Source organism: Trachinotus anak, unplaced genomic scaffold, assembly GCF_046630095.1.
Source record: "Trachinotus anak isolate AG129_WGS33_773 ecotype Australia unplaced genomic scaffold, CSIRO_AGI_Tana_v1 ptg000002l, whole genome shotgun sequence".
NCBI classification, from domain to species: domain Eukaryota; kingdom Metazoa; phylum Chordata; class Actinopteri; order Carangiformes; family Carangidae; genus Trachinotus; species Trachinotus anak.
In genome coordinates, this window is record NW_027273853.1 from 20,381,789 (window position 1) to 20,402,078 (window position 20,290).

General features: G+C 42.0%; 1 protein-coding gene across 4 annotated transcripts in view; it reads right to left on the bottom strand.

Moving 5' to 3' along the window:
* Positions 1-17: 17 nt before the first annotated feature.
* The window catches only part of tspan9a (tetraspanin 9a), a 156,443-nt gene continuing 136,170 nt past the window's right edge, over positions 18-20,290 (bottom strand). For all 4 annotated transcript variants that reach the window (XM_071505056.1, XM_071505047.1, XM_071505039.1 and 1 more), the window contains 5 exons: positions 18,723-18,797; positions 10,759-10,860; positions 10,337-10,468; positions 8,719-8,802; positions 18-5,523 (listed from right to left, as the gene is read on the bottom strand). In XM_071505056.1, coding sequence (XP_071361157.1) covers positions 5,452-5,523; positions 8,719-8,802; positions 10,337-10,468; positions 10,759-10,860; positions 18,723-18,797 — 465 coding nt within the window. In that variant the 3' untranslated portion in view covers positions 18-5,451. The remainder of the gene's footprint in view (positions 5,524-8,718; positions 8,803-10,336; positions 10,469-10,758; positions 10,861-18,722; positions 18,798-20,290) is intronic.

Here is a 20,290-nt window from a genome sequence, read left to right on the forward strand (position 1 = left end):
AAAAAAGGTATCCAAGGTTGATTCTGTTCACTTTATTTCATTACATGTTACTCATACAAAATAATCTGTACAAAGGCTAAAATAGGTCATATTTTTGCATAGAAGGAACAGTGATGTAAAACAAAAAGCCAGGATGGAATGGCACAGTAAACTCCACTCACTGTCACACATGAGCCTGATAAGAATTAGGTTAAAAATGGGGATAAAGCTCCACACAAAAATACTCTGCTGCTTGTCCCAGGCTGTAGAAACATGAGACAAATTGGCGACAGTTCCCGCTTTCATCATCCTCCTTTTGTTCTTTTATAAAAAAAAAAAAAAGAAAGAAGAAAAACCCTTTGCGCAACTGACTACCATTAGCTCATCTTGGCGTCTTTAGGACAACAGTCCCTCAGGTTTTGTTATTTTTTTTAAAAGGAGGCCATTTAAGGCAGCGATGCCACTCTCTTTTATTAAATACACCATGGGATCTGCTGTGACACAGCTTCACTTTGCTCTTCATGCCAAGTCCTGTCTCCCAACCCCCCAAAAAAATCAGCATTAAACACTGTCTAAATTCTGCCTATATAATTGACAGTGACATATAAAAGGAACACATCAGGAGCGTCGAGTCATTAAACATGAAAGGCAATGAGCGTACGGTATCGTGGGATTTTTGTGACACTCTTTCCTTTATTTAAAAAATAGTTGATTTAGAGAATAAAGAGAAGGTAGTGCACCACCTATATAGATATTCAGAGTGCTTTCACATGTAGCAGAAAACTCCACAGGACAAGGCTGGCAGGTATCAGTGCCACCCAGCAGAACACAACATCAAACACACCATTTCTAGAGCATACATTTCCACTGCTCAGATATTCAGCATTAGCACGGGGGAGGGATTAGGAAGAGATTACAGAAATAATATGTTGATGGTGGCAAAAAAAAAAAAAAAAAAAAGAAGCAGTTTCTATGTCTCAAAATTCTTCACAGCAGACAAAACCCAATTACTGCATGTGCATTCTTCCTTTACTATCTCTGTGGTTAACTGGGAGTGCCTCCATGGATAAGAGGAAAAATGTTATATTCCTTACAAAAAAAAAAAAAAAAAAAAAAAAACATTAGGAAAACTGTGTTTTACTACAAGATGCAAATGCGATCAAATAAAATATGAAAACCATACTGACAGAAACACAAATTTACATCAAATTTACACTGTTCCTGTACTTTGACGGAAAACGGAGACAGAAAAACTGTCAAACATGAGAAGATGAACAACATAAAGGTGGAAGATATGTCAAAGCAGCGTGGGTTGTTAGGCATGTTAAAATTAGAAGATGTCCAATAAACTGTACGTAAATGTGAGTTCAAGTGGCAGAGATAAAGCAAGTTACATCAGTTGTAAAATGAGCATATTTACATCCTGGGCTAATGTACAGTGCTGATACAGTAACATTAGCTCTGTGCTGCAGTTTCATCTAAGAGTACATGCTCTAGAAATACATATTGGGCCTTACACTGGCAGTTTTAAAAGACATACTGCAAATTACAGCAGCACGTCCTAATTTAATTAAGCTAGATCTTAACACGGCGAAGCACGTCGACAAGCGTGCAGTATGTCTTTTGTGGGCCTCACCCGATGCTGTATGCCAAATGTTTCCCTCTCTATCAATTCTGACTTAATTACTTTCACTGCCTGTGGCAATGTTAAGACAGAAAGGCATTTTTGCACCTTGCAGAGGAACATCGCGAAGATTAATCCTCTTCGAAACAAATGCTTAATAGTGTCATGTTCTCATAATGTGCGACAATGAGCCTCTGTCATTAATTAATAATTAAAAAAAAAAAAGACAGTAAAACAGCCTAGAAGAACAAGAAAAACAACAGTATATCGTATAAAAACAAACGTGAAAACAGCGACAACCAATGTACAAAAATAACATCATGAAACAGTTTTTGTTAAAATAGCATTCATCCCTGCTTTCTAAAAAACGCTGGGGGAACATTTTCTCTGACATGAAAACTGGGTGACAGTGGCAGAGCTGAGAGGGAGTTCACTTGGAGGAGAAAATGTCAGGATGTCAGCTCAGTCAGATCAGTCGGTGGCGAGGAGTTACAGAGTTTGCAGGCTGGGTCTCTGAAGTATGACGTCAGGTTCGGAGACAGACACCGGATTTGCTTTGGGTCGTTTTCTGTGACATCTCTGACATCATTGAACACTTCTCCACCCAATGCAAGAAACGGCAACACAACAAAATATTTATCTTGTTGTGTCTTCAGAGCTTCTTGCCTGCAGTGAGGATACACTGCAGTCTCATTTACAGAACTGTTACAGCTATTCCTGCTATAACCGCTCCTGGGTAGAGAATTTACCTCACAGCTGCTTCGAGGCTTTCAAAGAGCACAGCTGTATTTCTACAGTGTCAGCGCTGCCAGCTACTGTATATGCAGCGCCGTGTGTAGAGCAGAGCGCGGCAGTAAATAAGGGACGTGTAGAGAGTTTGTGGAGGCAGCCAAGCAGAGGAGATGTGAGCGCTCATGCCTGAGCTGTACATCAGCAGCTGTCATGTTCCCCCCTGTGGACGCAACAAGAGGAGTCGAAGCATATGGGGGCAGGCGGTGAATCACAGCCAGCGGGGTCGCTGCACATCACAGTCCAAATCTGTTGCTTCCTGATACCCTAACCCCCACGTTCTTAAATTGGGTCTCTCAGATTAAGTCATAAGAAAACCCATAAAATAAAATGAGAAGGACCTCAGAAGATTGTCCAATGAGTGAATCCAGGTGGGTATTTTCTTCTCTCTGCCAAGTCATTTTCTAGTTTCTGTAGCAGCAATGCACAATGTCTGAGTTTCAAGGTTTCAGCCAAACCAACACAACAACAACTCTCCTCTCAACGACAACCTTCGACAAAATTGAAACGACAGCCACCTCTGGTCCCAATGACTTCTCTCCTCGGCTTTCAATAGCAGCAGACAAACGATCACCTGTCCTCTTCTATTTCAGATTATTACATCATGGCCTTACTTTTGTCGTTTCAGCCTCTATATTGAGATTTGGGAATGTGGCAACATCTCTCTAAAGAAGTCTGACGGGGCAGCAAACACACAACCAGATTCGAGACAGCTTGAATGGCCGCCCACATCCCAGATTTTTCCACTAATTGAGATAGGTCATTGAGGGCTGTTTCCCTGGTTGGAGAAACAAAAGAATCAAATGGAGCTTTAAAGACAGGATTAAGAAAAGGATTAAGAGACGGATTAAGAAAAGGAACATCCTCTTCCTGTGTCCAAAATCACACCCTTTTCAGTATGTAGTATGCTATACTTACAGTCAATTTATAGACGCTTCAGTCTGCTCACTATATATATATATATATGTGTGTGTGTGTGTTTGTGTGTGTATATGTATATAGGGAGTAGTGAAGGAGCAAGTGATTTTGGATTTTGGACACAGCCATATCAACAGAAAATGGCAACAGGATTGGATGAGATGGATGCACCCATTACAGCAGGATGGTTTCAGACTTGACTTTTTGATTAAACTTTGATCTGTTGTACATGATGAAGCTGTGCAGACGCAGTTTTCCTATGAACTGAGGGATTATTACTGACTGACAATCATATAATCAAAGCTAAAATGATCCTTTAACAATGAGCTTGTCTGTGTGTGCACCACCACTTCTCGTGCACACACAGAAATTGAGAAGCCTCGAGCTTACACACTGGAAGGCATTTTCTTAAAGTCGCCACAGCAGGTGAAGTGTATTTTCAGTCTGAAGGAGGCAGGCTGGTGCACAGGCCTCCTGCAGCGAATCAGCGGTAAACACATATAAACAGATGTGTCCTACAGAGCTGTTGCCATACCTATCTGTCTCTGCTTTGATCTGCCTACACTCCCGCCACCCCCTCCTCTGTTTGCGACAAGAAAAGGAAGCTTGTGAATAATCAGAGAAGTTGCAAACCAGGGGTGGATCTGCATGATGAGCGGGAATGTTAGCAGAGATATTGTGTGTGTACGTCTGGAGCAACAACAAAAAAAAGCTCATTGCTTTCTGCCACGTGGGAAGAAAATTGGGGTGAAAAAAGAAAGATGGAGGCAGGGGGGAGTTGACAGCCAGAGGAGGGGCAGAGCGGAAGGATGAGCTCTCAAGAATACAGAAGAGAAAAGCTCGAGCCGCCTCCGCTAACTCAATTGATGGCAGCAGCAAGACAACATGTCTGCTCTGTTTTTGCCCCTTGTGCCCATGCTTCTCTGGATTTCTGTGTTCTTTTTTTCCTTTTTTTTTTTCCTTTGCAGCTTGGACAATGTGATAAAACATACCCATAAAGCTACACACACACACGCACACACACACACACACACACTGATACACACACAGACATACAGACAATTCAGTCTGTATTCTCGAAGGGGGAACTTCATCACCCAGATCTCCTCACTTGACAGCCCTGGTGGAGCCCTAATAAACATCCATTTTACACCATTTGTATTGTCTCATAGGGAATGGGAATACTGCTGCTATGTGGCAACACATAGTGTGTGTGTGTGTGTTCACAGACAGATGTGTGTATTAGAATTTATTATTCAGAGGATATGGCAGAATCCTCTGAAAATAAATCCACCGATGATTCCTCACGCTTACATGACGTTCCTCCATCAGGCTCACTTTACCCAAATCTCCACAGCCAAATGAAAAAAATATAAGTCATGGATTACATTAGACACCATCCCGCCATATCTGTGCCCCTCCGCAGCAATGTCACTTCAAATCCAACCCCACACACACTGCATGTCTGAGAGCTCATTGCACTGATCTGTTCAACACTTACATTCCACAGGAGCGTTGATGACACACTTACCAAAAAAAAGAAAGAAAAAAAAAGAAATTGTTTGACATTTCGACAACAGAGGTAAATCAGTGAAGTAGAAAACTAGCATGCCATGTTGGAACATTTTTCATTTACAAAGAAAAACTGGGGCTTGACTTTATTCAACAAAAAAAAAAAAAACTCCACAGGAGGTGGAGGATATTATCAGTTCATATGTTCGCTTTGCCTCAGTGGGGGGTGGGAGGGTGGGGATCAGTAAAGTCTTCATTGTCTCAAAGTCTGTCCTTCCTTCCAGCAAACTGTTAGACCAAGCAAGGGGGAAAAAAAAAAAGAGACAAAAGAAAAAAATGACTCAAGAGGAGTGACAACCAATGGGATTCTCTTCCTTGCCAAAAGTAGGTGTCCCTTCTCTTTCAGTTATGTTACTCTTTGGCAAAATGAATGGTGAGAGGAAAGAGCAGATCAGAGCGGGGACACAGCTGGAATCTGTACAGAGGGTCTGGGAAGTGGTGGAGGGGGAGGGGGGGGGGGTTCTCTAAAGAGGTTATCAAGTGGGGTGGGTGGTGGTTGGGGTGTTAAAATCAGAGTCTTATCCCATCAGGCAGTGGGGCTCCTCTCCATCGGGTGCCTCCCCGCAAGGCTAAGCGTCGTACTTCTTCCCCGTTCTGTGGATGTGGTGGAACAGCGTCATGGAGAACGCCATGCCCAGGAGCTGTGGAGGAAAGGAGAAGGAGATAGTGAATTTGTGTCTGTATGTACAGTGTATGTACTGTATGTGTCTGTGTAGGATATATGTGTGCATGTGTGTCTCCGTGTGATGTTTTTGATGTTGATGCCTTGGGCTAGTTTGTGTTTTGATGCACAATAATTCCTGTGGTGAGGCACGAGCACATTTTCGTTCACTCTCTTTCTCTCTGATGGCCTTCAAACGCGAGCTCTGGAATCTTTGTGATGGAAAAAAATGTACAGCGTGCACAAGCATTAAGTCAATGAAGTAAATTGAGATGCCACTAAATCAAAGTAGCCAGCTATCTCTTTGAAGTTTCCATTACCCCTGATACTTCTACATCAAACACAGTCACAAGGCTGATCCTAAAACCATTATCTGGCAAAAGTTTGGATGGCAAGGAAAGTGCAAAGTACTGTATGGCGCATAGTCTCATAAAAAGGCAACGTGGACTTCCTGCAAAGAGGCTCCACTGGGGATTGCTACAGTATGTGATTAGCCTCGGAAAGCTGCTGATTCTCTTCCTTTAGTTTCAGTCCAAACCTAATTCATATGGCTGCTTCAGAGAAAACCCCACCTTATGCCGCTGTCAATCAAAACACAAAGTGCTATTTGAGGTAAACATCCAGCTCAGAGGGAATTAGGACGTATTAAAAAAAATGCTTCAAAACCGACGCAGTTTTTTTTACATATGGCTCATCCGTGCAGCTCTGACATACACAGAATGTTTAAACTGTCTCCATCAGTCAGTCTGAGAGTGGGACACGATGACAGTTGCTCCTGCAGGACTCTTCACAGCTCAATAATCTATCCATGCTTAAGAATATATTAATGGTGCTTTCCGAAATTTCTGAAACCATTGTTAATAAAGTTATAGATACAGGCTTTTGCCACTGTCTGTCATACACACAATGCCAGTGTTAATGTTGTGGCTGATCGATGTATCCTGCAAGTCTAAATCACTCATAAGCCATTTCTCCATGCCTCTGGACATTATGCAACATTGCAGACTTGCAATGTCTCTCACCGGGCTTTGAGTCTGCTAATCTGACAGCTCAAGGTCTGTTTCTCGACTTTTCTGCTCCTCACCTGAATCAGAGGAGAGTGTGCTTGAGTGTGTGTGTGCGTGTGTGTGTGTGTGGAGAGAGGAAGATAAATCATTAAAATTAATATCAGCTGAGACAGTGTTGCAGTGTTTAATTCTTATCAGTCTCCAAACTAGGGCCGATATTTGTGAATTTTCTGCATGTGTGTACTGTGTGTGTGCGTCTGTTTGGAGAAGAAATGAACAGACAGGGAAGAGATAGGATTCAGACAGAGAGAAAAGAGTCGGTGAGTTAGAATAAAAAGCATGTGAGCATGGAAGAAAAGTGTGTGATCTTGTCTTGGACACACATTGATCTGAAGTTGGCCAATATACTGTACAATGCCGACCCTCCCGCAGCGAAGCTGTGAACTTTAACCAAAGCTCAAGCACCGCTTTCCCCCAAGGACATAGGAAATGTGCTGGGTCTTATAAAACCCAACATGGAGATTTCAGAGTGTGGCCACCTCGTTCTGAATGAACCATGGATTCACAGATTAGCCAACCGAAGACCTGCCAAGCATGAGCACAGCTGCAGACACGCCAGGGAGGGCAGGGGAATAAGGCAAGAGGGGGTGCTGAAAGCATGAGAAGGAAGATGTGCAGTGCAGGGGATGGGACATAGCATGGACAGAAATATTAAGAAGTGAGTGACATGTAAGCATTTTACCTGAAGGTAGGTGGAACAGCAGGTGGAATTTACACTGACAACAAATCTGTCTACATTTTTATGTACTGTGTAGGAGCTAGAGGAGTGAAATATTAGAGGTGAAGTAGGAAATGTTTGGAAGGTGCAAGAGATTAAATAGACTTGGGGAAAGGTGCAGCACAGACAGCTATTGTAAAAAGAGTCTGACCCAGGGATGGAGCAGAACTCTTAAGGTGTGTTCACACTGACTGTGAATTGGATTTTAGACGAAGCAAGAGAGAATACAAAGTTAAGTGGGTGCAGACACATTTGGTTAAGGCAGTGCAAAGTGAACCAAGGACACATCCGTCCATCCATGCATCCATCTATTGGGTGGAAGACGTCTATACCAGCTTACATTAGGCAAGAGGAAAGGTAGAGGCTGTCAATCAATCACAGGGGTGACACAGGCAGTCATTCCCACACATGTAAACTCTACACAGACAGTCCACAGCTGGCTGCCTCTTGATCTGAACACAGGACCTTCTTTCTGTCCACTGCCACCCACTGTGGTTGCACATAAAAAAAACAGAATATATCTGCCGGAACTAAAAAATATTCAAACTTGAGCAAAAACTTCACATTTATGACATTTCACAAACAGACTGGAAGCGATGACAGAAAGAACTGGAGTTTTGATGAGATCACTCAGAGTCTGAGTTGTCACACAAACACACTTGCCTCACATACACACAGAGCCGGTTCATATGTTGTTAGCTATCTACAGCTCACGTCTGCACATTCGGATCACAGGCTGTCTGGAGCAAGTAAACAGAGACTGAAAAAAAAAAGTCCAGCAAAATTTGCTGTGCTTTGCTTTGTTCAGTCTAAAGACAATTGTAGGACTCAATCCCCCAAGGAAGTGAAAAAACTACTGCAAAGAAAGTGAAAGTGAGACACTAACTGTGTAAAGAGGGAGAGATGTAAAGCAGAGTTTAGGACAAAAAGAGAAACAGAACAACCAGAGGAATATCTATCACCCCTCTCAACAAATCCTTTAATCTGTGAGTCTATACATTCTCCTCTATGTTTAGTATCTCTGCTCTACTATCTTCAGATGGCTCCTATACATGACTGCAGCCTGTTTGGCAAAAATCCAGGTGGCTTTGATTCTCCCAGACAGGATCAGGGTGCAGAAGACAGCAACTTCAATATTTCAAGATGTGTGGGTGCCCAGAACGCCCACTGATCACAGGCCTCATAAGTTTCTCTGCAGACATTGGTGGCACTGAGGCCACCGAATGCACATGTTTTTTTTTTTAAACAGGTTCCCTGACAGGCAGACACAAACAAATGCACCCAGACACAAAGCAAAAGAAGAAAAATGGAAGGGAAAATAAATGGGAAAGAGGCTAAAAAAAAAAAAAAAATAGAGAAAGAAAAAACAATTTATCACTAAGCCTCCTACCTGCACTACTAAGATGACCATGCCAATGGTTCCCAGCAGGTGCTTGTTTTCATCCAGCCATTCCTCCACTTTCTCGAAGCAGCCCTGAAATGAAACAAAAGCTTGTTAAGATTCCACTGAAAACGTGCATTTTCGGTGTGACAGAAGAATCATGTCACTTCAGTGGCAGTGCAGCTCGGGCTGCTCGGGTGTTTGGTCACCTTGAAAAAACCCAACTATCCAGTTCACGCTTTTCCAGGAGAAATGCACCTCTTACATATGAGATACACCCTCGGATGAATGAACTACCAGGTGAGGTGTTGAAAGAGGTGAATTACTCATGAATGATGACTTCTGTATGCAGACTTATGGGCCATATGGACAGACACGTACGCGTACTTTGTCTTAAATGTATTCCCGCCCGGGTTCGTTCAGAGGTCACTCACTGGCAGCGAGGTGGAGTGAAGGATTTAATGGTGGCTTCAGCTGCAAGTGGTGCCCCTCCTTGAGTGTGGGTGCCGAGGCAGTGTGTAAGTCTTAACTATATAGTGTGTGGCTGTCTCCTCCTCTGGGCAGGATTACACACAAGCTTTTAGTGCTGCGCTTTCCCTATGGGCCAGCTCAATGTCTGCCTATTCTCATTTTGGCAATTATATTACAGCTTTTAATCCCCTACTTTGGACCTGTTAACAAACCACATGCCAGACCAACAGAAGATTAGACTTGTAACGGGGGGAGATTGGTGAACTGCAAGACTTTTTCAAAGAAAAAAAAAAAAAAAAGCTGTTGTCTCATGCATAATGGAAAAAAATCTGGCATGACCAGAATTCAAGAATATGAGGAAAACTTTAAAGCTACTCTAACTACTCACAGAGGCCTGTAAGAGCAGTCACTGAACAGATGGACTGAAGATTAAAGATGTATAAGATTTATGATTTTTATGTCCCCTGTGAATCCTGAACTAATATAAGCCATGTTGGCTTAGAGCGACATAATTATTATTTAAAATCATGTATATGCAAACACAACTTCCAACATGACGTGAAACAAGACCTTATGGATTTGGCTGATGATCTGAATAGCATTATATCCATGAAATGAGACAATGGGTGCCTGGGTGCAACCAGGGAAAAGCCCCCCTACTACACCTAAATGGGAGCAAGACACTGAGACGCAGAATGTCCACAAAAGACATGGCCAGGTTGTTTGTAGTCGTTTTACCCTCTTTGCAGACATTTTGTGTATGTCTGTGGTCCTTTTATTTCTCTTTGTGGTAGTTTTGTGGCTCTTTGCCATCGTTTTGTGTCTCTTTGCAGTTATTTTGCATCTCTGTTTTGAGTCTCTTTGTAGCCATTTTGTGGCTGTGGTCGTCTTGCATCTTTGTAGTAGTTTTGCATCTGGGATTGTTCTGCATGTCTGGTTTTGAGTTTCATTACAGTCAATTTGTGTCTGTCTGTATTTATTCTGTTTGTCTTTGTCTTTGAGTAACTTTGTAGTCATTTGATTGACTTTTCAAAAAGAAACTTTTTCAAACAGAAGCTCTGTGCCCAGCAGGCCCATTCACTAATACTTACAAAGTTACATCATTTGTAAAAAACAAAACATGTTTGCATTTACGTTGCAGTCAATGTGAACTCACCCTGTTCCAGAACATGTTGGTGGAGTTACGTCCACAGTTCTGGTAATGCTCCTGGCAGCAGCGGTCAGGAACTACTTTCTCCTTCAGCGCCTCATGCCAGTCGGTGAATGCTATCACACCGCAGCACTTCCACTGTGAATGCCACACACACACACATACATGAATATTTAATGCTTTAATGTAACAAGTATTGTAATTAGTCCTTTGCATTAGAGGTCTACAATAATGGAACAAAAATGTACACCAACAACCAGTTTTGACTTTTAATGTTGCATTAATGCTGCAGCTACAATCCAGGAAATACATTAGCTGGAATATTTCAGTAAAACTTTGCATTTATATATCGCTTCTATTGCTGTTATTTAACAATCATGCTAATGTTGCTAAATTTCGATGTAATGCATGGCGTGAGGTCTGCCTACCTCTGCCTGGATGATGTTCCAGGCATTTCGCAGGCCTATGTTGTTCTCTGAGTTGTAGAGAGCCAGCCCATCCTTCAGGTCCTGCTTTGCATTCTCACTCACCTGCAGACGAAAAAGACAAAACCAGCCTTGTTAAGAGACTTTGGTTATAAAGAGGCTGGTAGAGCAAGAACTGTGAATTGAGTTACAGCATTAACTATTGTCTCTATATTAGTGTAGGCAGTTGAAGCTTGAGTGTTTGTTAGGATCCACATTTTTTCGATTGTTTCAAACCATCGACGTCTCCTCCGCACAGACATATACGATAATGGTGCCAGTGGCTTGTAGGGAGGTGCTTTATTAGAGGGTTGTGTACGATTGATAATGGATTCCTTCTTTGTGAACTGACTAAATATGATGAAAAGCGTGCATAGACAGGCTACAGCAACAGCTTGTACGTACAGCAGACTGCCAGCGGATACCAAAATACCAGTGGAACGCGACAGCAGCTACATAGCTTACAGGTAACCTTTTCGCTTGTCATCTAAAAATACCTCTGCTACAGTGACTTGGACTTTGTGCATGACGACTACAGATCTGACACATGTCATGTGTCGCTTCACTCCTCACACACACACACACACACACAGCTTCAACGTGCCCTTTAGCAGAGCTAGCAAATCACTTTCCTCTTGACTTAACACCAACAATGTGCTTGGGGTTGTACCATGTCTGATGGAGATTAATATCTCATTGGATGTGTTAATGAGATACAAAATCAGAGCTTTAGTTCTCCTGCAGTTCGCTTCGCCCCGTGGGGATTTGCTAACTGCCAGGACAGATTGAGAGGCGCTTCAGATATAGGGTAATTATTACTAGAAAAATGACATGTACTGCCAGAACCATCCTGTACGGCATCACAAGAAATACAAGTTATATCACAGCAAAAAGGAAGGCGCTTGCTTTAATAGTTAAAGCTTAAGGCTTCAGACTTTGCCCTGGAGTTTAAAAAAGATTTGCACACAATAAAAGAAGCGGCATCATGTCTGCCACTGCCTGACACAACAAGGTGCTTTCAGCTATTCTCCACTTTCTTTTCTCAGGCAGGGAGGACTGGTGCTCAGCTGAACATTGTTTGGAAGCTGCTCAGAAAATCCCTCAGTTTTAAAAAAAAAAATAACAGAAGCCTGCTGCTATAAAATAAATTTCAATGATACTTGAATCCCTGTGTATGCTGCGCTGTATGTGAGAGACAGACCAAACCTTCCCTTTGATTGTACAGGAAACTAAATCAAGCTTTAAATGAAGTGGCTCATCAGTTTATTGAGAAAAGGCCTCAAATCCGTGTTTTCTGAGCTGCAAGGCACAAGACAGCTATTTGCTGGATTAAACATGAAAATCAAACTGATTTTTTTACTGAGTAATTAAAGTTTCCTTGGCCACAAAGTGCTTTAGTAATCATTAATCATGCAAGAACGATTTAAAACATCATTTGAAACCTTTGAAATAAGATTAGTATTATTTCAATCGCATTCCTCTTTCTCGCTCTGTAACTTCGCTGATGCAGAGGAGAGGATCTGTGTATTGCACCCTGGGCTGCAGGCCCCACCATATCTGTCCTTGTGCAGGAAAATGAGATGAAGAGCAGCAGCATCAATCTTTGCCTGGTACTTTGTTTTAATCCTCTATCTTCTCCTCTCCATCTGTATGTGATGCTGCTGGCTCATTACTGACTCCTTGCACTAACACAGCCACTAGAGAGCAGAGCCCACCCCCCACCCCCACTACAATGAAAATCATCGTCTGAGTCTCCGATAAGTCTCTGCACATCTTCCCTTGCATGTGTGGAAGTCTTTGTTAGCGCCTGAAATGAAACTTAATGATCCAGATTTACTGCTAACGAGAAGCAGACAAATGACTGCAGAACAAACAGGGATTTGATCATGCAACACTCTGACCCATTTTCTCCTTGCGAAAGGAGCAGATACAAACACATCCTTTGTTGCATTAGCCTATTTTTTTCTGATAAGGAAAACTAACTTCTTGACTGAAACTCATGTTGCTGGTGCTGGAAATTGTTCACAAACAACAGGCTGACACCACACACTCAGCAACATCTCCACAGAGCATCTATGCAATATGTGGCATACTGGCAAAGCCCTGAGACACAGCTCGCACTTAGCCATTACACAGATAAGCTGGCACTTTGCTGTGGGCTGACCACGTCGACGCTCAGCAGTACCGGACAGCACATTCATCACACAAATCTAAAGGCTTGAACTCAGCCAGTCGGGAGAAGATGAGTCTCAAGAGTCACAGAAAGGGGGGAAAACAGAGGGAGATGTGCAGATATATGTGTTGACATGATGGAGGAAGCAGTAGGCTTTCTATCCAAATTGGCGTTTGTATTCTGTCAGTGTGCATGACAGCAGAAAACAGAGAGTGGATGGTGGATTGTCTGATAAACGCCTGTCACTGTAATAATACAACACATCCAGTCAGTGGTGGAGTCACCAAACAGTAAGATATTAAAGTTACTTTCTAGATTGTTTTCAGTTTGTTTTATTCTTTTGAATAATACTATTTTTCAACTTCACCAAAGTTTTCCAAGCATATTTCTTGGCTTGGGAAAGAATGATGCTTGGGAATATTAGTGTATACTCTGTGCTGGGATCAGTGTGAGGTGATATTAATAATTCCTGCGCAAGGACTCCTTACTGTCAGACTTTGGCTCCAGATCTGGTGACACGTAAACACCTTGGGGACTAGGTGCAGTGGGACCTGTCACTTTGCAGACATTCAGGCACACTGCTTACTCAATATTGGAGTACATAACCATGACCGAGCTGACTGCTCCAATTTTCTCAAGTGTGAAAGACTTGATCTTTTTTTTTTTTGGTCTGTGCTTCAGTGTTCAGTATGCACCACAGATCCAATTTTCCTCATTCAGACAGCAAAGGGAACATCTGTGACATGTAGGTGACTAATTCTTCCATGGAAGCACAAATTTAGAGTTCCCCAGTGTTCACTGCTTCCCTTTTATTGCTTTTGCATTCATTTTACCGTTGCGAACAAACTTGCTAACAACTTGAGTCTCAGACGGCAGTTTGTTGAACGCTGTGAAGCGTTTAGAGATGCTCACATAACACAAGAAAGCATTGCTCATTTACAGTAGGTGGTGTGATGGGTGCATAGAAGAGCAATTAGTGTTTTGTGCGTGAGTTTTATTCACATTTGCCCAACTGCTATTTATCACTTTGAGCAATTACAATCTTCAAACGATGTTACAGTGTTTAATTCCAAATGAATTACAGTCTCTGCAGTATAATTTTATAACAAAAAAAAAAACAAAAACATAAAAGATTATGCAGGTGGTGCAGTAAACATATTATCACTCAAAAACAGCCCATCTGTGAAATAAGACAAATGATAAATACAGTGTCTAAAAATATAACCAGATAAAAATGTGAGTTTTTAGTAGTCACTGACTGTGGCCTGCTTCATACCTGAAGCACCACCAAGGCTTTGTTAAAAGACCACTAACTTCTCACAGAAAAACCTTTCAACTAAACCTGTATTAACAAGAATTTTGCAATAGATATTTATTTCTTTGGCCACATATGTTAGAATGTTCCATGTAAGACAAAAGCCCAGGTTTGAGACTGTGCCAAAGGCTTCGCTCCAGCACCCACAGTGTTTCTGTGGTGGTGGTGGTGGAAGGAATGCAGCATTAGAAAACTGGAAAACCAGTATGTACCCATGATGGTTCATGGGAACTCACACAGAAAGCAGCTCAGGTTTTTGTATGAAAACCAATGGTTTATCTGTGCCACCGCTACATCTCTGACGGGACAACAGCGTTAAATTTAGGTCAAGTTACTTTGATCGTGAGTGAATTAAATTTTGATGATGGTTATATTAAGTTATGCAGAAGACACTGTTATATTTATATTTTATATCTGTATAACATATTTTTACATTTTATGTTTATATTTATATTTTATCTATATCTTTTTTTATCTTTGCCTCTATAACCTTATGTTATTTTCTATTCTTTGCTGTCACATTTCCATTATTGAGGGAGCAACTGTAACATAACCTAATAACCAGTAAAGTATTCTGACTCTGATGGATTCTGACTCTGACAGTACAGTTCCCATTAATGCTATCAGCAAATGAATCAAGGTGCATATCATTTATGTTTCTATATCTTGGGGTTTTCCATTAATCCAAAATCACACCATGGGTAAAACTGGAAAGAAAAATGCCCCTTACTGTAAAACAGGGGACTCTTCTCAGACTATATTTCCACTTTGCAGGACTAGTCCTCAAATATCTATTTCCTGTTCTACCCCCCCTCACTCCCCCCACTCATCTTCAGTCTTGAAATATGTCTCATCCTGTGAAGTCTTAAACAGCCAGAACAAATTGTCACTTATTTTACAGTTTCTTTGACTGAAATAAAGCAGTAATTTTTCTGGGTTGTCAGATTACAGAGGTACTTTTAGCTTATCTCCAGTCAACTGAGAGAGTAACAAAACATCGCAGTGACAGTCAGCAACCTCTCCTCAAGGATAAACTCAGGTCAACACGCTGAATCTTCCTTTTTCACATCTAATTTATTACATTCACTCTACTGTGCCTCTTTAGGTAGCCTTGTCCTGACTTACACAATCATTGCTGGCTCATATATATATACTCAGGACTTTAATCATCAACTCCTTTGACTCTCATGACCCTAAGAACAGAGGCTAACAGTATTTTTGCTGTAGCTCTCACTGCACAGCTCTGGACAAGTGAGTTCGCTAACTGCCCTGAAAGTGTAATAAATGATGTGGAGAGAAACAGCATCAGAGCCAGAGGTCTCCAACAGCACATCATTAAACAGGATACTTAATTCCCTCAGTTGCTGTGAAAGCCTGTGCTGGGTAGCCCGAGGCCAGGGCACTCGACAGAGCGAGGAAAGACCCCCCACTGCTATACTGTAATTGGTCTGGAAAAACAAAGCATGACCAGGGATTGAACATGGTTCTGCTTGTAAACAAACGCAGCACAGCAGGGATGTGACATAACCTTACTTGCTCCCCAAACCAGTCTGTTTTGTGACTAACCGTCATCATTGCCTTTCTCCTGACTCTTCTAAACCTTTCCAGTGACACCTCTCATCACTTTTGTCACATTTGTCTTCTTTTGATCCACTCTTCAGACTATTCTTATATACTTCTCCCTCTCTACTCTAACACCTTCCCTCCCTAACACATTCATTATTTTTTTCACTGGCTTTGATATCTCACCTCTTCTTTTCTCTCACCTGTGTCCACCTGCCCCCCTACCCCCACCCCCTTCCTGCATTTTCTTTTTTCTCCTTCTCCCTACACGCACAATGCTCTGCTTGCCAGGTTCTGCTTCCTCATTCTGAGCTAATAAACCTTCAGTGGTGTTCGGCTCGGCGTGCTGCTGGGTCGACGGAGGCACAATGAGGTCACAGCGTTAAAGACGGATGGCTGTAATCTGGTTTGTGGCCCAGCCATCTGCTGTAGTCAGCTGGTTGCTAACTGCAGGGCCAGCCTTTATTATACTACAGCCTCTACATGGCATTTAATCAGGGAGCTTAACAGCACGGGGCTGTGGAGGCAAGGAGGGGGTACCTACACATAAGCCACACCTGGTGGCAACACTGCTGCGACGAAGGTGACGAGAGGGAAATTCTCCATTAAGAACTAGAATTACTTCCTCACAGCTGTATTATTATTTCCTTTATTTAACCATGAAGTCCCATTGAGATCAAAAAATCTCTTTTGCAACAGAGACCTCGCCAGATTAGCAGCCAAACAAACACACCACATCTTAGAGTTAGATTATGTCCCTGTTTATCCAGAGTCATATAAAATATTCACCATTTGTGTGAAAGTGAACATTTGTACCAAATTTGAAGAGATTCCCTCAAGGTGTTACGGAGATATTACGTTGAAAAGGCCAAAACCACGTTTTGTGAGGTCACCGTGACCTTGACCTTTGGCCACTAAGTCTACAAACTCGCAAAGTCTAATCAGTTCATCCTTGAATCTTGAGAATTTGTGTTCACAAGGCCAAATTCATGTTTTTTTTGAGGTCACCGCATGCCTCCGCTCTCCCTGTCGCCAGTGTGGAGGCATAAGAAAGAGCTGCACCACTTAAGAAGAATTAAACTGTTGGAAATGCAGAAATTAGGGGAGAGGCAAGATGAAAAAAAATTGTTCCTGAACGAAACCAGGTACTGTATATTAGCTCCTTCCCCACACCTCGCCGACAGCTTGACACCTGGAAGGATCACAGGGGCTTAACTTAAGGCTGACTCAAGTCATGACTTAAAGATGAACTATTTGAAAGACTAAAATATCTGTTTTGCGGGCCTCCGTTGATACACGTTTAAAGGCTGCCAACTGCTGTACGTCTTCCAGACTTGTTAATAAATGCCTTGTGATTATGAGATCAAATAAGCGAAGTGAATTAGCAATTCCTCTGATCACAGCCTGTAGCAGAGGATGAGGAGAGCCTTACACGGCATATCAGATCTCACTGGCGAGAAGCAAGCCAAAGAGGAGAGAGAAGAAAAATAAAATACAGAAAGCGATATCTGAAGGCCTTGTGTGATGGACACCGATTATCCTTCATCTAATCCTGATGTTCTGTAACATATAATGCCATCTGAGTAATAGCACTGCACAGCTTCCTTAATTTTGCTGGACGTCTTATTTGGAAGCAGTCTGAAAATGCCATCTCCAATAACATATAATTAGCTCTAATGGCCTTTCTTTCAATGACATTTGAAGGCCAATAAAGAGAAATATATTTGGTAGCAACCAGCATTATCGCGGCTTCATATCTCATTAACTTGAAGCTAGGATAAACACAGTGTGATTTAGCAAGATGAGACAAACGCAAAAAACAGTTGCTATTCGCAGGAACCGGTATGAATGAGACAGTCCTCCCAAGCTAACGTCCTCTCCTTCATTAATGCAGACTCATTTGATTTCTCATTTAAGAAATCCTCAGCTCCACTTGGCGATCTTTTCCCGACTTCATAGGTGACAGGAAGGCCCCACTGTGATGTCAAGAGGCTCTCTATTTAAATTTCACTGGAGGGATCAGCATTTGGATTTTTTTTTTTTTTTTAAGTTAAGCCGTTAATATTTTTGAGATAAGGCAACAGACATATTTACTCCCGACCGGGTGTGCCTGCAAGACCTGATCCAAATCAGAGAATGGATAGGCTGCTAAATGAATTCCTTTATCTGGCTGAGAGACTAAGTTTGAGCAATAACCTCAGAACAAAGAGGGAGAATTAGCCGACATCCCGAGGGCCGGGTGACATAGAGAGTCTGAATGTATAAATAGACTTATCTATCAGGACTGTATCCTTGAAAACCTCATTGCTTGACCTGCAGAGGACATTTGTCTTCCGGATGAAACATTTGTGGAGGGACTTAATAGGGCGTAGAGAGGAATTTGCTTGTCAATAATCCCCAGATCTTCACATATCATCATCTGCTGTCTCCACACAGACGTACACCTGACTCGTGCCCACTCAGGGGTCATGGGAAATGTGCTTGGGACCAATTACAGGGAGCCAACTGGTGGGGATTAGTCTGTTTTTTGGGCCTAACCTTTGACTCCTGGGTTAATGGCAGAATGAAGACATTCTACCTACTGCCTGAGAAACTGCCAAATATAAAAAAAGAGCAAATGCTGACACCCAGAAGCAACTGAAACACGGATATGTTTATCACTCTAACACCTTTTATTGTTTTGTGCAGTTGTGCAAGGTCTTTTTGTGTGTGTGTGTGTGTGTGTGTGTGTTGCAACCTTTCAACCTGCAGTGAATGCCTCACAGACTCTGGATAAGCTGTGGTGAAGTGTTAGACTGCAAAGAGCAAGTTAACTGGAACAACAGGAGACCTAAGCTTTAACATCCAGACATAACAGGAAAAAGAAAATGAACTTACCTTATCTGAGTACACAAAGAACAAGGTGAGTAGTATCAGCTCTGCCAGAAGTATTATCAGCAGGACGATGAAGAACTGTCAGAGAGAGGCAGGGAGAGTCTTGTTGTAACGGTTACTCCAGCACTAAAGTAAATCCACCATGTCATTCCAATGAAAACATACTGAACATAAAACTGAGGGACTAGGCCTCTGCTGCAGTCCTTTGTGTCACTCAGTGCTACAGGATGTGAGGAACAATAGTGATATACCTGTGGACTTTTACTATAAATACATTGTGTGTGTGATTTCTATTTTCTATTTCTACCTGTCAATTTAGGTTAAAGGAATAATTCAGAATTTTGGGAATTACACTTATTTGAGAGTTAGATGAGAGCATCTCTAAATGCTTGTGAATATTAAGTTAATTAGTGAGCTGTGGAGGTGCTATTAGGTGAGTTTTGTCACCTTCGGAGAGAGCCAGACCAGCTGTTTCCCCTTGTTTCTCATCTTTATGCTAAGCTAAGCTAACCAGCCACTGGCTGTAGCTTCAGATTTACTGTCCAGACATGAGAGTGTGCAAGTAGATATCGATCTCCTCACCTAACTCTCAGCAAGAAAACAAATGTAGTGTATTTCTGAAAATGTCAAGCTACTCCTTTAAAGTTACAGCTAATGATTTCAGTTTGGTAGCAGAATACACAGCAACCCAGATTCCTCAATAATAACATACAGCAACAAACACATTAAAATCCCCTCAAATGGGGTAAGGAGAGACAGAGGGAGAGAGATGAAATAGGAGGTGGGAGTAACAGAGAGAGTAAAAAAAAAGGAGACTCTAAGTGCTGGAGGGTTTGTGAATGTGTGAGAAGAGGAGAGGAAGGTTTAATGCCTCCTAAGATTAATTTCCTACACAGCCTTGCATCTCATCATCTCTTCTCCTCTCGGTACTTGACTCCCCTTCAGCTCGATATTTACCAAGCTCTTCTGCAAAGCACGGCAGGAGGCACGCGAACCTAGATTTTAGAAAAAACCCCCATGAAATAGTCACAACAGTTTGTTGTTGGTTGAGTATCTGGTTTTCTGTTGTGCCTTCACAGTTGGTGTGTCACATTATCCTGGTGCTGTAAGTTAAAGGAACAGTTTCTGGTGCAATGGAGATGTGTGAGAATATGTGTGTGTTTAATCACATGCACGTGTAACTTTGTGGGCGTATGTTCTCATTTGCTGGCAATTCACACTTTCAAGGTTTTGAAGAGCTGCTGTTTCAACTGGAGGTTTAAGTGTTTTTTCTCCCATTTTTCAATTTTTTAAAATTTGTCTCAGTAAACAAGTTTTGGCAGCAAAGGGAGAGAACGAAAATGTAGAGCTGGGGATATCTATGCTTGGAATACTACTAATCCAGAGAGGGTTGTCTGAGTGACTTCAGAGATAGTATGTCAAGGTAAACGTTCAGATCTGTTTGCTCCAGAAGATCTGAAGCCACTCTGATGTTTCTGGGTCCTGCATCCCCTCCCTTGAGTGTGCTTGGACAGACAGAGTAAGGAAAAATGACTAACATACACCTCTGCCCTAAACAGAATTATCCTGGC